The sequence below is a fragment of the Toxorhynchites rutilus genome, chromosome 1 (genome assembly GCF_029784135.1).
Source record: "Toxorhynchites rutilus septentrionalis strain SRP chromosome 1, ASM2978413v1, whole genome shotgun sequence".
Lineage (NCBI taxonomy): Eukaryota > Metazoa > Arthropoda > Insecta > Diptera > Culicidae > Toxorhynchites > Toxorhynchites rutilus.
In genome coordinates this window covers 73453205-73471124 of record NC_073744.1, presented here as the reverse complement: position 1 = coordinate 73471124, position 17920 = coordinate 73453205, and the positions used below count along the sequence as shown (strand labels likewise).

Below are 17920 nucleotides of genomic sequence, written 5' to 3'. Positions count from 1 at the left end.
CATGAGAGCTCAATTGAATTATTTACAAAACTGATTGTACCAGAACCTTCAAACCAAAACCATCTTGAAAGAACGTTGAAATTTGAACGAATTCTAACATGCAGCAGTTGGTTGAAAGAACATCAATAATGTTGTTTGAACTTCTTTGCTGGTACAATTTATGACTGCTCTCGAAATAGAGTTTTGTTTGCTCTTTCTTTAACATCCCAGAGAATTGAAAAACTCGAACAATACCGAAGCCGCGCCGCAAATACAAATAGTAAGTGGAAAGACCTCATTATTGATTTTTTTTTTCTATTTTCCAGATGAATTGCCATTGACCTCCACGATAACAAATGCAATCTGCGTGCACTCTCTACTCCAGAACGACTACTCGAGATGCTGCAAAATAAGATGAAGATAGAAATAGGAGATAAAAGGTTCGTCACCCTTGAAAAGGTCATTTAACTGAAAGGAAAGAGCGCTATATGCTGTTCAAAAATAAAAATTTAAAATAATATCAAGTAATATCAAGATAATTTAAATTTACTTAATTATCGTAGCAAAATAAATGAATTTTCGAACGAGGTTTCCGGCTGTAAAGGTAATAGAGTGGTCACATGGTAGTCAAAATTTACAACGGGGATGCGTCCGGGAGCCCAAATTAACAACGAACGCATCTTTCGCCGTAGAACGTTGAAAATATGGTGGAGATCCATTGCAATCTGAATTTCCAGCACCATGTCGACGAGGTGAGGAAGAGCTCTGCCTACCGGTTTAATCTTTTTTCCCATACCAAACCTCACTGGAGTAATAACCGAATGACCCGTTTACGATTGGCTAAAGGTGGTCTCTAACTGACGTGCCTGGCCAGAGATAAACTCCTACAAAATGCACTGCGGATTACCTTCGACCTGCTATTATCAATACCAGAAGTCTCGGTATGCGCTGAAGTATTGGAACCTCCGTTTGACATCGAAGATTTTGACGGACGTAGCGATAGTCTCCAGAACGGCGAGCTTCCTCGCTTAAACCAACGGAGATGAGGAGACGCACCTGACTGTCTTAACAAAAACATGTTACAACAGATGAGTCCTCCCACCGATAGCTAAACAACTTTATTTTGGGACCAATGGAGGATGCAACAACTTCCAGCTTTTGTCGAATTAGTCTCACTAGGATACCACGAAAATGGTCCGTTGAAGTGAGGATGATCCTGCGGAGAATCAGAAGCTCCATAACCAGGTTCGAAGACGTAAAAGCGATGAGGGAGCAGCGAATTCTGTACATACTAAGAATCCGTTTCTGCAAAATATCACACAACTTCAATAGAAGAGCTTTTACGAGATCAGTGGGAGGATTTGTGGTTATCGTTGGTCATAAACTGCTACACTGCTTTGTTTTTTAAAAGATGCCAACTTGTATTTTAAAATTTTAATAAGGAATTGTAATCCAAAGACCCTTGTTTCTTCCCCTTCGCGATAAGGGGAAAAAGAAAAGTCGGCATCTTCGAACGGAGGGGATTCACCACCTTTGGCCAGGAATCTTAGCAATCGAATATTTTCATCAAACGACCAAGGAAAAGAAACCAATGTTTAAATGTGTTGAAATTCTCGTGATATATACATTTTAAAATGTTTATTCGTATATGTATGTAAAATCAATTCATGTTGGTAATTAGTTCATTGTAAACACACTTCACGGATCGCGGGTCGTTTTTGCCAGCCCAGGAGTCTCAGAAGAGGAGAGGATAACTGAAAGTCTAAAAAAATTAAGAATAAATAACGTAATATAACGTAACAACATCGTGAATGGAATTTAGAAAAAAAAAACAGTTAGTCATACAAATAACTTCACGGGAAATGATGGGGAACAAATCAAAGAATTAAGAACAACCCGCTGCTATTTATAGATTTAACATGTTTATCAATATCAAACCATCTATAGAAAATAGAAACTCAACTGAAATAGAAATTTAAGCGCAATTCAATTATTTTCCGATTTTTTTTTTAAATGGTGAAATGTCTACGTGCACTACTGGGGGAGGGGTATAGATAATGTCCACGTTTGTTCACGGAGGGGGAGGGGGTGTCTAATATCGTGCTATGTGGACAGCCACTTATTTATTCTCGGTTTAAACTGTGCTAGTTCTTTCTGTCCTCGACTGTCCCCAAGAATAGAAGTACGCGGTAGTAAACTGGTCTAGATATTATATAATGGTCGATAAAATGAAATGCTGACATCACATGTACTAATGATACTTGTTGGTCAGAACCGACCAACGGGCCTTTATGTCTTGGCTCCTCCCTATAGGCTCGCCAGGGGACGTTTCATATGGACGCACAGGGAAAGGCCCTGAAGAGAGACAATCGACAGAATTACTGGTCAACAGAGAAACCTCAAGTAATCCCCACGGAATTGGGAAATCTACCCACGAAGAGTTCTGACTTGTGGACTCGTGTTTTGTCATTGTGCGTTCCAACTTACTGACTGTGTTATCGGTCCCAATAGGGTTTGGGACGAAACACTGCTCGACCTACAGAGTCTCCTCCCACTCCTACTCCTAGTTGGAGAGTTACAAAAGTAAGTAGTAAGAAAGTAGATAAAAATACACAGTGGAGGTGGTCTTTGGACCAGTTAAAAAGCAGAATTTCGTAAACAATTGACACCATTTTCAATTTGAAGATTTGCTGTGAGAGACATTGGAATGTAATTTGAGATGTTATAAAAATAAAAATTATTTTCGCATGACAAAACATTGATAAACTTACAGAAAAAAAATTTCCCCAAAATTATATATCATACTTGTTGTCGCACTCAATGCAAAACATTCAGTGGAAACCTTTTGTTTATCCAATTTCATGATCTTCTCCTCGATTTTATTTGTTTTACATACCGTTCCAGTTAAAAAGTGAATGTCTTCCCTTCCCGCCCAGTTATCGAATGATTCTTCTTCTTCTTCAATGGCACTAACGTTCCTAGAGGAACTTCACCGTCTCAACGTAGTATTACTTGCGTCATTTTTATTAGTACTTAGTTGAGATTTCTATGCCAAATAACACGCCTTGAATGCATTCTGAGTGGCAAGCTCTAGAATACTCGTGATCACAGTGCAAGTCGGAGGAAATTTCTTTGACGAAAAATTCCCCCGACCAGAACGGGAATCGAACCCGAACACCCGGCATGTTAGTTATGACGCTAACCACTCGGCCACGGGAGCACAATCGAATGATTACTGTATCTTAATAAAGTTTGTTCATTTAAATTGAGAAGTTGACGAAATCGGACTTCAAGCAGGTTCCAGGACAGGAATTTTTCACAGCGATGGGAAAGGGTAAAATGGCAGACATCTTCAAACGAAAAAAATCTCTTCGTGCTGATCGTAAAAGTTCGTTTCTACGAGGGTCGTTCAAAAAATAAGTTTCAGTGCCTTAAAAATCGCGGAAAAATAAAGTGTGGACAAAAAACAAGGTGATTTTCGTAATCTACCCTTTATTTTCTATTTTTCTACATAATCGCCGTAACGTTCGATGCATTTTTCATAGCTTGGCACGAGTTTTTCTATTCTAACTGCGTCACGAATTTCTTCAGTGTTATCAAATCGTTGATCGCCGAACGCCTGTTTCATCACCGGGAATAAGTGATAGTCGCTAGGGCGAGTTCTGGGGAGTAAGGAGGATGCTCGAACACAGTCCATTTGAATTTTTCAATTGCTCCTGAGTTACGCGAGCAGAATGGGGCCGCGCATTATTGTGGATGAGGAACACTCCTTTCGTCAATAAACCCGACTCTTTGTTCCTCATCGGTCCAAAACTTCACAATAGTACGGTGATGAAATAGGCGTTCGGCGATCAACGATTCGATAACTCGTGCCACGCTATGAAAAATGTATCGAACGTTACGGCGATTATGTAGAAAAATAGAAAATAAAACGTAGATTACGAAAATCACCTCGTTTTTTGTCTTAACTATATTTTTCCGTGATTTCTGAGGCACTGAAACTTATTTTTTGAACGACCCTCGTATAACCAACTTTATCTTGAACTTTATCTTGAAGAAAAAAAAACAGCTGCAAAAGTAACCTCGCACAACGGCTACTGTCTTCTTTAGACTGCACCTTGTTATATATTCAATTGGAAGAAATTTTCAAGAAATACATATAAGGTAAATGATTTTAGTTTGTCCAATCGAAAATATGATCATGGTTTGTCCACTTTTTTGAATGCTCTAATTCATGTATTCAAATGTTTCACAACATATAAATGAAATTGTCTTTATCATGATTGACAGTCGTTTTATAGTATATTTTTACGGATTCAGATGTTTTAAAATATTATAAAATCAACCTTCTATTGGTGTCAATGCGCTCCTCACTCGAACTAACTATTAATCAATCAGACCTTTTCTGGATTATAACACTTACAAATATTGTAAACATCATGCTTGCAAACCATTTGTATCAGATTTACATAGCTAAACCATGTAATAAACGCATTTAGATGAATTCAATTCTGATCAAGAGTTGTCCGATTCACTAATGTTGTTTTATCCACATGATTTCTATGGCAACCGCTAGGCGCGCTGCAGTTTGTTTGTTTTGTTTATGGTGCCCTTCGCGCATAGCAGAAACAAAGTTTCTCTGTGTTGAGTGTGTTGAGGTGAACACTTTTAAAATGCCCAAGAAAAGGCAATATTCTGGAGAAAGCCTAAATTATGAATGGATCAATATGATCACTGTAAACTCAGGCAATGAAAAATGCAAAATCGACTTGAAAATTCGAACTTTTTCATTCAAAAATGGTGATTTCTAAAATCGGACAAACCATGATCATTTTTTGGACAAACCATAATCAGAGATGGACAAACCATGATCATAATTTCTCTTTGAGGAAAATCGTTAAAAACCTAGAAATTTGAATATTTTCAACGCCTCAGTATTAGTATTAGCAACTAGAAATTTGGGGGTTTTGAACAAACCCAAACTCGTATTGATTATATGTGGTTTTCATGAAGAAAAACCGATTTGCATTTATTAGGTACGTGAAAACACCCTAAATCGGAAAAATCAAGATCATTTACCCTAGTGCTTTTTTCATTGCCCTGAGTATATTCCGTGAAAAATTAAAAAGAAGTATGACCCATGTTTACGGTGACACATGTGACACGAAATTTAAATTAATAGTCAACAGGAATGCATAGTCAATAAAATCACGATAGGAGCTAGTTCTATAAAATTTCTCAATCTCATTGGATATACGTTTTATTAATCTCTATACATAAACGGTGGACTGATAAAGTTTTACATAGCCCCTAACATTTAATCCCCTTTATACCCAGTTTTTATCAATTCGAGATGATAGTTCTAACATAAATTTCCCTGTATTGCCTGCTGCATATCATCTCGTTCAAGCTATTGATCTATTCGAAATTCCGTTACCACTTTACCGCAGTTGAGTCTCTCCGTTTCACGAGCCTGCAGTCGGTCGCTCTTCTGGGGCAAACTCCAAAAGAGCTGATCTTTACCAAACCGCCGGCCATCTTCCATCGTATCTGGTAGTTTCTGGTGTAGTGTTTCCGGCAGACACATAGATGCAGCAAGCCCAACCATAGCTATTATCCCCATTGCGACGAACGGAAGCCGAATGTCGAAGGCGGTGCCAAGATAAACTATATACGGACCAGCAGCTCCGAACACGTTAGCGATGATAACCCCAAATGATACGCCTGTTTGCCGCAAGGAAGTGGGGTAGACCTCGAATGACAACAAGGATAGTCCAAAATAAGTGATACAAGTGAAGAACTTGATAATCACGGCGAATATCGTAGCGTACAACTCAGTTCCGGGGTGATGGATGATGAACACGACGGGAACACAAGAAAGCGTAACTCCAAGGAAGGCTCCTCCACTTGTGAACCGTCGTCCTATCCGATTGCACAACAGCTGACCACAGAAATATGCCGGCAACTCGATGGCACCCTGCCAGAAGAAGTTGAGGAATGGGTTTCCTCCCATTTGCATACTTAGCAAAAATAATGTAAACGACGGAATGGTATTACAAATCCAGCTTATTATCAACAGGCAGGTTAATTTTGCCATGTGTAGTCCACTGAAGAGCGAAGCCATACCATAAGTTTGTTCGACTTTCTTCTCCGGAATCTGTTTTCTAAGATCTTCTTCGGTCAGAAGAAATCGTTTACCATTCACTTTGGCAATTTTCGCTAACTCGCGAATACAATCCCGATAGCGACCTTGACCAGCTAACCAGCGGGGCGACTCGATGTTATAATGAGGCAAACAATAGAAAAGCAAGCAGGGAATCGAAGTAATCAGCATGAACCAAACCCAGTTGCGACACCACCAGAGAATTAACGGAGCAATACAGACTCCAATTGTCCATCCAAACAGCTGCCACATCGAGAGGGCGGCTCGATTTTCATCTTTCGAAATCTCCATCGCTACAATGAGCGGTGATTGGAACGAGGTATTCGAGGAAAAACTCCCAAGAAATGCAAGCCCAGCGAAAATCCAGTAATGAGGTGCTGCAAACACGGCCAATGTCCGGCCTATTGTCGTCGTCATAATGCTTATGAGATATACCGGGAGACGGCCTATCCTTAAATGGAATGGGAGAAATGAAATTATTGGCAAAACAATTTTCCAAAAAAAACTGCGTTTATCAATTCATACCGATCACCTAGCTGTCCAAGCACAAAAGTTCCACTCACTTCAGCAACTCGGATAAAAGCGAACGTATTCGTAGCGTACAACTCCTTGTCACAAACCCAATCCTCTTCGGTGATGGGAATGCTATCGAAATACTCCTTATCATACTCATATCCATGAATACACGATGTTGTTTCGTTCGATTCAAAAATCAACTCTTCAGCTTTGGTGCCAACCGGATACTTCGACAAGTCATACATTGTACATGAACTATAACTTGGCTCTCCACGGCTGTTTACCTCTCTGAAAAATTGAGTGTATTGAATTATAATAATTTAATCAATGCTAACATACCTAGGCAAAGTTAAGTTCCTCCACTGTTCTGCATTGCTTATGTTGTACATATCCATTCCTGGTGCCAAGCAGTTGTGGTCTGGTACCGTTAAAATCAGTAACACATTCACCACCGTCATGGAGAAGAAAATAACCGCGATGACATTGAAGATCAAATTATATCGTTTCTGGAAAGGTCCATCATCTCCCACGCTTTCCATGATTCGATCGAATGCCTCATCTGGTGCCGCCATTTCGAAGAGATGTTTAATTTCAAACCTTATTCAGTCGACAACCTGCTCGTTCGGCCTCATCACAATACACTAAACAAATCCAAATCCTCCGCTAGGTGACGGTTTAATAGACAGCAGGAAGTGCGATAAAACATACCTGCTGTTATCAGCTTATAGTCTTATCACCTGCATATGTTAGAATTTCATCAATCGGACGCTAGGTTCTATCGTTAAATTATGCTGTCGGAGCAAGTAGAACGAAAACTCGCGCTAGACAGTGCGCCTCGACTGATCGAGTTCTTCTTCGCACAACAACTACGCAAAGCAAACTATTAACGAGGAAATGATCTCACGATGTATCGTCATACTTTCTCGGTGCACGTGGCGTAGTGCACACCAGATTCCAACCACTTTGTGTGGTCAAAATCGCGAGATACAAAACACACACACGCTTATAAATTTAGAAATAAATGTTCTGGCATCACCGATCGAATGTGTGACTGACATATACAGCCGGCAAGAATGTTTACTATCTGAGGGAATACATACCTTGGCTTGGCTCCCTCGCATTCAATACTATGATAATTTTATAGATCAGAAAAACCTCTCTGGTTTTGAAACGAATGAGAAACAAGAAACAACACAATCTAATCTGTAGTTGTGATGTTCCAACGAAGTGTGCGTTCGAATTAATGAATAATCAAACAGCTGATTATGAAAGAGTTTGAGAAATTACCATAAATAAGAATAGGAACACACCCAGGATTTTACTGGGTGTATCTTTATTTGATTGGTCGGTGGACACTTTCGAAGGCTATTTTGCGATGTTATGCGACATGATCGAACTGCCCGCGCAATAAATACATAATGGGCATGGTTGAGTTGCATGTTACATTATATTGTCGAAGAAGAATGTCACAACCAACGATTTCATGAGTATTAAGAGAAAATACTCCAGTTAACATTGTACAATAGCGTTCGCTGTTCACGGTTACCCTGAGATCCTAAACATTTATTTTTTTCAAAGCCCACCGAACCGTGAGTCTCTATGAATGTAATGGTCATTCACCAATCACTTGAAGGTTTGAATCACACCAGTAACGAGGATTTTGTTTGTTGACATAGCCGTTCAACCAAAAATACGCCTTATCAAAAAACATAAGACCGCTTTACATCTCTTTCGAAGTCCAACTCGGCAAACTCTCGTTGCAATCGATGATCTTAAATTAAATGGCCAGCCGAAATCAAGCTACTAGCTATTATTATTACATCATCCCTATTGTAAAACACTCGATATGCACACTTCGAGATAACACGAATGAATGTTTTAGAGCAGGTCACAACAGGTGTGAGTAACGCCAAAGAATTTATGGTCATTGACATGAACTTCATAAAATTATTGGGGAGTGGGAATACTAAAAAAAATTATCATGTTCGAAACAATACTTGATTTTTGAAAAAGTAACTACTATTCTTCAGGTTTGTCTAAACTGACATGACTAGGATTGGGCGATCTTTAGGAAAAGACCGATCTTTATGGATCGATTTTCTAAATGGCGTAGGGATCGATTCCCTGATTAAATCGGTACCAAAGAATCGATCTTTGAAAAATCAAATGCTTTTCTTCCAATTTATTGTTTATTCTATATAAGTGTTTCACATTCCTATTCAAACATAAAAGGTATTTCATTTTGATTCTGAAGATTCTGAGCATGAAGGTCATAAAAACAATTTAAAGCCCACAAAAAAAGGGCATTCATCTACCGTCACGCAATAATTTAATTAAATAAATTAATTCAAAATTATTATTGGGAATTCAACAGTTGATTTCCATCCAGAACTTCGCTGTTCTCTGAGAAACAAAAATTTAAAAAACAATTCTACGATCAAAAAGATCGGAAAGATTGAAAAGAAGAGATCGATTTTTGCAAAGTACAAAGAATCAATCCAAAAATCTTATAAATATCGATCCAAGATCGTCCAATTCTAACCCAAACGTCCCGCGTTACGCGGAACAGTGCCGCATTTGAACAAAGTGTTTTGCATTAGATTACATTAGATTGCGAAACGTCCCGCATTTGGTAAAAGAAGCGAAAATGTCCCACGATATAAATTAGGGATTGTTAACCGGTTTTACCGGATCATTTTTCATTACCGAATTACCGGTAATTTTACAATCAATAACCGGTAATTCCGGTAATCTTCATGTTTAGACCATAAAAAATATTTGCCTTTAAGCCGCTTTGAAATATTACTCGAGAATCAAAATAAGACCGTAAAACACAACTGGCAATGTTACGCTGATTCTACGATCTCCGAACCTCAGCTCAAAAATCGCTGCCCGATCTGAAAACGAAGCACCAGTTCTGGTCGCTGTTGAACTATGTCGGAAGAACTGCACCCTTTATGAAGTTGACGTTGGATTACTATTTATGCTAGAACAGCTATCGGAGCAACCATCGGAAATTTAGGAACAGATGTCTGAAGCCCTGATTGAAAGGACTGCAGAGAAAGGTTTCGTATACGCAGATTTGTTCGTCTATATCAGCGATACTCAACCTGCGGCCGCATATGGCCCGGTGGGCTCTTCTGGTTGGCCAATCTGGTAGGTATGATGTTTGGAATTCACACACAAAAATCTATAAATATTGGTGCAAATCCGCGTCCCTCACTCGGTTAAAGCATTCATACATTGACCCTTGTCAGCGCTACCAAATGTTTGTACTAAAGAGTTTCATTCTTGATTTTTTATAATGTTTGTTTCTCGCCGGTTATAGTTTCGTAGTACATTTATTTTTATTTTGCGGCCCGCGACACCATGCCTAACATGTGTTTGTGGCTCCGATGAAAAAAAGGTTGCTAAAATTTCAATAACCGGTTATTAAGTAATGAAAATTTCATTACCGGTAATACCGGGAAATCACCGGTAAAAATAATACTTTAAAATAAAGTATTTTTTTATGAAACGGTTTTTATTGATAAGGATTAGTTTACAAGAAAACATTTTGCAAACTTTTGCTACTTAGTTTGTTGGTTGAAGTAATACACAAACAGTGTTAATTTTGTCGTCTTCTAATCCAGATCGGATATCATTAACGAAATTTCCAGAAGAGAAAAACGCACGTTCAGAATCCTATGATGTTGGCCGTACAGTAGGAAGAGCATCGAATAACATTTTCACGTATTTGCCTTTGACGCCCTCTGTACGAAAACTCTTGTCTGAGGGTTTTCATCAATCCATTCATAGACGTTGAGCTTGGGTTGGATGTTGATACCTTTGATTGCTGCAATCGTGGTTAACATTTTTCCTTGATGCTCAACTGTTTCGCAGGCTCGGCAACGTCCAGTGGATTTTTTCCCTCCTGTTGTCTAGCTACTGAATCAATACCATAATCTTTAAATTTCGAACCCAAAATGCCTGCTTAATTATTGCATCCCGACTTTTAATAGAAGACGCCGAAGTCATCATTAATGGTGTCCCGACCACGAGCAGAATGATTATTCATATAGACGAAAAAATCTGCATATACGAAACGTTTCTCTGCAGTCCTTTCAATCAAGGCTTCAGACATCTGTTCCTAAATTTCTGATGGTTTCTCCGATAGCTGTTCTAGCATAAATTGTAATCCAACGTCAACTTCATAAAGGGTGCAGTTCTTCCGACATAGTCAAAAAGCGACCAGAACTGGTTTGAGGGCATCAACCTTTATCGCTGAAGCTTATCCCGTGCTTCGTTTTCAGATCGGGCAGCGATTTTTGAGCTGAGGTTCGGAGATCGTAGAATCAGCGTAACATTGCCAGTTGTGTTTTACAATCTTATTTTGATTCTCGAGTAATATTTCAAAGCGGCATAAAAGGAAATATTTTTAATGGCCCAAACATGAAAATTACCGAAATTATCGGTTCTTGATTGTAAAATTACCGGTAATTCGGTAATGAAAAATGATCCGGTATTACCGGTAAAACCGGTTAACAATCCCTAATGCCAAACCGATATAGTGGTTTTCAGATTTTCGTGAAAAATGGTAGTTTTGTTCTTTATCGCAAAACATTTGACCCGTATTTTTTTATTTTTACATTAAGGTGAACATTCCCATTTTAGGGCTGTCCAAAAAATCAACTGCCATACAAATGAAATACAAATTTCTGCATATCCCGAGAACTAATCTAGCAAAGGGGTAAGTGCAAAACTCCAGGAAGGACTCATCCGATTTGAGATGTCGTCATGTTATTATATTTTCTGTATCAAATATGTATTCCATGTGAGGGAGAAACATGTTATTTGCAATTGAATAAAAAAATTTGAAAATAATTTGAGATGACGAGTTTTAGTAGAAGTACTAGGTAAACCCCCCCCCCCACCTCCCCACTACACCAGAACGAAATCGATCAAACCAACGATGTGCTGTGCGAATCGTTACAGTCGGGTCCATAAACTACACGAATTTTTTCGGCCGCCTTCGTTGCAGTTTTACCTCGCAGGTAGCAAACGTAAAATATGGCGAATTTCTTGCTTGGTGGACTCCATCTTTGACGCGCTATAACTTGAGACTGAAAAGGATAATCACAACACTGTCAAAACGACACTTGTAGCACAGATTGTCGTCTTTGAATAGCCGTATGACCCGATGCGATAAGTAGAGTTGTGTAGAGTTGTCATGAGCGGTACAACCTTTAGCTCTTGTTGAATGATCAGTGGCACTAAGAAATTTATAGTAAAAAGAAATTGTAAAGGGTAATTAGAAGATCAATCAATGAACAACTCTGGGATTGGCCCCATTGTTGGAAGGTATTGATAACAAAAAAAATCCATTTTGGGCGGAACGAAATTTTCCGGGTCAGCTAGTAGCAGATAAAACCGTAAATCAATATAAGTAGCAAATTAAAAGGTTAATTCAAGACTTTCTTGATGAGAAGCTTATCGATAAAATTAGTTCTTTCGATAGTAAGTGTCTTGACCAGAAACAAGACCAGAAGAATTCCATTGATTTTCAGCAACGAAATTTTATCCGAACAATCCTATATTAATACTATTTGAACAGAAGAATTGATTCAAAAATCCGATTTCTAGGTTTAGATGGTAAATTAAGGGTGTCCCACATCAAATTGCATCACGAAAAACGCTGTAAAAATTATCTGGATGTGCGTTGTCCTTTTCAAACTTTCAGACAATAAAATATAATCCATTAGTAAGCTTTTGGCATATTTATTTCATTTAACTTCAATACCATAACCTATGCTAGCAGCTTACGATTGAATCCACTCATAATGTTCTGTACATCTGGCTGCAGCTTCTTCTGTACGGAAACCCACTTTTTCCATGTCTTCCTCAGATTTGACCTCCTTGGGATGCTTCCATAGTGTCTGCTCCATAATAGCCCAGTATTTTTCGATGAGCCTTAGTTCCGGTGCGTTGAGGGGTTCATGTACTTGGGTACGAAAGTGACCCCGTTGGCTTCGTACCATTCCAGGACATCCTTTGAATAGTGACACGAAGGTAGATCCTGCCAGAGGATCGTAGAGCCCTAGTGTTGCTTCAACAGAGGACGCTTCTGTAGATACTTGCAGAGGTAGATTTGCCTTTTTATAGTCTTGATAGTCAGGAACGGCACACTCCGTTTGCCACATGAGCAGATCGCTTGCCAAATCTTGTACTTCTTGGCAAACTTTGAGAGTTCCTGCTTCCTTACATCCTCCGGAACATCAAACTTATGCTGAGCTGTGAAGAACAGTAGTCCCGGAAGCTGCCGGATGTCCACCTTGACGTAAGTTTCATCATCCATGATGCCCGTGACTTTCCCACCGTATTTTGTCGTTCGTCGCGATTTGGTGCTTTCTTCACCTTGTACGTATGCAGGACCTCCCGGTCCTTGGCTTTCTGAGTGAAAGACTCGGACAGATTCAACTTTTTGATCAAATCCCTGAACGAAGCATTGGGATTCCGCTTAAACGCTATCACGACGCTTGCTTCCTGATCACTAATAGAACATCCATTTTGACCGCATTTCTCCATCCGCTCGTTGCTCAGAGTTTCGTAGTAACGTTTAATCGCACAACTCGCCGTTGACTGCACGATTCCGAATTGTTTTCCGATGTCCCGATGAGAAAGTTGAGGATTATCCAGGTGCTTGCACAGAATCGATTCGCGACGTTGCTTTTCGGGACAACGCACAACCAGATAATTTTTACAGCGTTTTTCGTGATGCAATTTGATGTGGGACACCCTTAATTTACCATCTAAACCTAGAAATCGGATTTTTGAATCAATTCTTCTGTTCAAATAGTATTAATATAGGATTGTTCGGATAAAATTTCGTTGCTGAAAATCAATGGAATTCTTCTGGTCTTGTTTCTGGTCAAGACACTTACTATCGAAAGAACTAATTTTATCGATAATTTTCTACAGCGTTTTTTCCGTGATGCAATTTGATATGGAACACCCTTTATAGAAGTTTAGATTATTGATTTCATAGGTTCTTAGGTTCCAAATTCCGATAATGTTTGCAGAAAAATATATTACTCTTTTAAATAGAATACACATTTGATACGGAAAAGTTAATTTTCATTCATAATTTTTATACTAAAAGTGCATTGATTCCACCTGAATAGCCATTATCATTCACGCCTCGCAGTTTGGAAGATGAGTCCCATATTCTGATTACGTGAAGTAATTCGTGATTGAATGTCTGAAAAAGTGAGAAATCGATGGAAAAAATATACCACGAAGTGGAAAACAATCTCAACTGCATTACGATATTTGGAAAAGACGGCGTCACATTGAAAACATGCATCTATACCACGCACCGATTGCACTCTCCAATGCTAAGTGTAACTCAACACCACACAACAGCAGACAGGCAACAACGTGAACCCATGAGCAAACGAAACTTATTATATATTTCCTATGACTTCCTACAGTTGATTCAGTTCAAATTCAGCACTGAATCCATAAACAGATCAGCAATTTAGAATAAAGCGGACAGTAGACGACACACATGGAAAAGTGGTCTGGTAAAGTTGCTCTGGTAACTGGCGCCAGTTCAGGCATCGGTCAGGATATCGCCCTAGCCTTGGCAAACGCAGGTATGTTAGTAGTGGGAATAGCGAGACGAGCGGAATTGGTTGATGCCCTAGCGAGTCAAGTCACCGGAAGTGGACGGATATATGCCAAAAGATGTGACGTTGGGATCGAGGCAGAATTAATGGAAACATTCGATTGGATTCGTAAGGATTTGGGCGGAGTCGACGTTCTGATTTGCAATGCAGGGGTTTTTCGGTGTAACTTTATAACACGTAAGTGTCAAAAAAACCAGATGTGTTCGAAGAGTTAGAAGAATTGAATCGTGTTGGTCGTATTGTAGCAACATATGTTATAACAGTTATTGTTGTCAAAAAAAATATGTAATTTCAGGGAGGTTTCTGATTTTTTTCGATAAAACTTTCAGAAAGCGATTCCTCTGATTTCCGAGAAACATTCAACGTCAACGTAGTTGCCGCTTGCATCTGCATCCGTGAAGCCGTGAAGGATATGAAGGATCGATCCGTCCCAGGACATATTTTCATAATCAACAGTATACTCGGAAAACGAATTCCAGATATTGCAGTCCCAATGTTTGGAGTATACCCAGCTTCGAAATATGCTCTGACCGGTCTGGCCGAAGTTGTTCGAAAAGAACTAATGTTTTTCAAACTTCCCATCAAATTGACTGTAAGTATTTATGGTAGGGGATAGAACAGCCAATCGATTGCATGTTGCATTATTTTATAGAGCATACATCCTGGAATGGTCCAAACGGACATGATAAAGGTATTTGATTCCGCCCTGGCGCAACGACTCCCAAAACTGAAGGTCAACGATATAACGGCTAATGTTCTGTACAGTTTGAAGGCACCGACGGAAGTACATGTGAGTAAAAAGGGATGTTAAACTAATCAAGCGCGACATTATGCAACCGACAGCTATGCTGAGAAAGGTGTCTTTTTTAATCATCATTCAACCGCACAACGAGGTTGTCCGATTGAATTACAACGAGTTTCAAGTGCTGTGCACGTATTTTGTTACAGCCACTTGACATTATTCAACTATAATTACAGGTGGATGGACATGTTAGTTTTAATTTGTATGAAGGCTAACTTCCGCTATGAGCATTTGAGATACTCGTTTCAGTAACTTCTTTGTAATTTTAGTTACTGCTGTGCATATCAAACAAGACATTGCCAGATGCCAACGAACCCATTTAATTGAATTCCTATATTTCCTATTTCCGATATGTGTTTGTTTTTCAATCCACTCAAAAATACATTCATTCTGCTTGCAGATCGAAGAGCTGATTGTTATGCCAGGAGTTATTCCGGTCCCCGAATGAGAATCAATTCTGATAGAAGCTGCAACGTGAATCTCATAAACCCTAACGGCAAAACAACAATGAAACCAAGCACAAGGGTACAACAATTTCATTAATTACAACCAATAAAATTGAGTAACGTTCTCTGCTCATCGACGGATATTGGAAGAAAGTAAAGAGATGTTCATATATAATTAAAACTGAACCCGATTCGATTATTACGTGACCTCAGTCAGTGAAAATGAATCATTTCAATTGACCGAAAATCCTATTGGGTAGGGGCGTTGGAGAGCTTCTTGTGGGTTCTCGTTGTCTCATATTTGCCAACATATACCGAGTGAGATATGAATCTGTGAGCGCATACACGTGTAAACCATAATATATTACAACGCGAAGCTGGTTTTAGATTGAATTAGCTAATTTCTCAACGATTGGGACAGGAACGAAGCGTAAGCGGTCGGGTTCCTATTTAAACTGATTGACTAGTTAAGTTATAATTGGATACAATCAGCTTTTCTAGAGCCAGGTCATACTGAATCCAGTGAAGTAAATTCATATAGAATATAGAATATGACAGGGTAAAGTTCGCTGAAAACGTCATTCGTTTTTGTTTGATGTTTACGGGATTTCATTGTTTGGTGAGTTTCTGGTTTCAGTTCAGTGAGCCTCAATATCAGTAGCTTACATCAACCAGGATTGTTTTGCTATGCTTCGGATCTACATCTTCTGTTGCGTTCTATCAAGCTTTCATATACTTTCATCCAAACTGATATCTAATTCATAGAGAACAAGATAGGTAAAGTTTGGATTCCTATGGGTGCTCATATAGGTTTCAACGGAGAGGTGCTGCCACCAGAATCAGGCTCGATTTGGAAGCGCTTGAGGTTCACTCTCGTGCAAACAAGAAAAGTTCAAGAACTCTGTCATAGTTGAGATACCACCATATACGTGGAAGGATTGTTCATTAAATATGATACTCTAACACTTCAGAAGGATTTTGAGTCAGCACCCTCCACCATGTACAGATGCCTGAAATTTCTAATAATTTGTTTCCTTGTAGTACATCAATAATAAACATTTCCAATAAATTTCAGTATCATTACTTAAAGCTTTATAAAAGCGGCGTCGTTTTTTGCATCAGAACCAAAGATGCCAGATTCGAATATATGTCATTATTTTGAAGACATTTGACTTTTTGTAGAGTCATTCAATATTGTGAAGACATTTTAAAATATATGAAGACATCCACAGACTTTTCAAAAACATGTGAAAACCGAATAAAAACATGATTGTTTCTAATGAAAATGTGGTATTATGCGTAGTGATCGGAGTTGAGTTTTGCACGCTGGCGACCTTTTTTGTAGGTGCATTTTTTGATAACAGTACATGAGCCGTTCAGTGGGTTTTTCTCCCCAATAAAACCCAAGAGTCACGAACATTTTACGTTTGTTCATCAAATGACAATGCGTACCGTAATATCCGGGAGCCTAAACATCAAACACACTTTCATTCAAATCATTTTATTCGTTCTATTTTATCACATTCGATCAATTTTATAAATTGTTGAAACATCAAAACACGCTTGAGCAATTCCACATCAAATCAGCCGGCCGCTGACCCGACCCTCCTCGATTTTTTTTAAATTTGGAAATTTTGATAGGAACTACCTAAAATCAAAATTTTGATTATCATATGACCAATTTAAATTTTTTGAAAAATCGTATTCAGAATCATTGGTAATTCTTTAAAAAAAAACAGTGACTTAAAATCCAGATGTCTGATTGGAATATGATGTTCGACAAAGTTTTTGGTAAATCAAAGAACTATCTAGTAAAAATAACATTTGAAATGCTCAGTTAAAAAATCTAACTCGAAAATTGAATTTAATATTTGAAACTTTTATGTCAAACATCTTATTTTGATCAGACATCCGGATTTTGAGTTACGATTTTTTTAAAGAGTGATCAATGATTTTGAATACGCCCTTTCTAAAAATTAGTCGTAATTGAAATTTGTCATATGGTAAAGAAAATTATGATTTTAGGTAGTTTGGAGAGGGTCGGGTTAAAATTTGCTGTTTTTGGCAGATTTGGAATTCTGCGCTAACAAAAAATTAAGATACACCGTGGCAAGTTGAAACGGAACCCATAACTTTTACTAGGAATGATGGAATTACGTGATATATTTTTTCAGTATATAGTAGCTGTTAATCCTCCTTATGACTGCCATAACCAAAATATTGGAATGCTTTAACACAATCCGTGGGTTTGTTTACTTTTACTCGTTCGTGAAATAAAAAAAAACAATTTGCGCGCTGGCTCAATTGGTCCGAAAACACTGATTTAAAATCTTCAGAATTGCACGCC

The 17920-nt window shown here is 38.6% G+C and overlaps 3 protein-coding genes across 4 annotated transcripts in view; 1 reads left to right on the top strand and 2 right to left on the bottom strand.

Moving 5' to 3' along the window:
- Positions 1–17920, bottom strand: part of LOC129765272 (golgin-45) — an 89346-nt gene that overhangs the window by 11602 nt on the left and 59824 nt on the right. The window lies entirely within an intron of this gene.
- Positions 1621–7582, bottom strand: LOC129765180 (solute carrier family 22 member 21-like). The gene is made up of 4 exons (XM_055765184.1): positions 7367–7582; positions 6998–7299; positions 6668–6946; positions 1621–6593 (listed from the first exon to the last, which is right to left on the bottom strand). The coding sequence occupies exons 2-4, from the start codon at positions 7228–7230 to the stop codon at positions 5390–5392; spliced, it is 1716 nt and encodes a 571-aa protein (XP_055621159.1). The 5' UTR covers positions 7231–7299; positions 7367–7582; the 3' UTR covers positions 1621–5389.
- Positions 14128–15785, top strand: LOC129765561 (farnesol dehydrogenase). Its single transcript, XM_055765997.1, has 4 exons — positions 14128–14502; positions 14655–14917; positions 14978–15115; positions 15528–15785. Exons 1-4 carry the CDS (start codon positions 14205–14207, stop codon positions 15573–15575), a joined length of 747 nt encoding a protein of 248 aa, XP_055621972.1. The 5' UTR covers positions 14128–14204; the 3' UTR covers positions 15576–15785.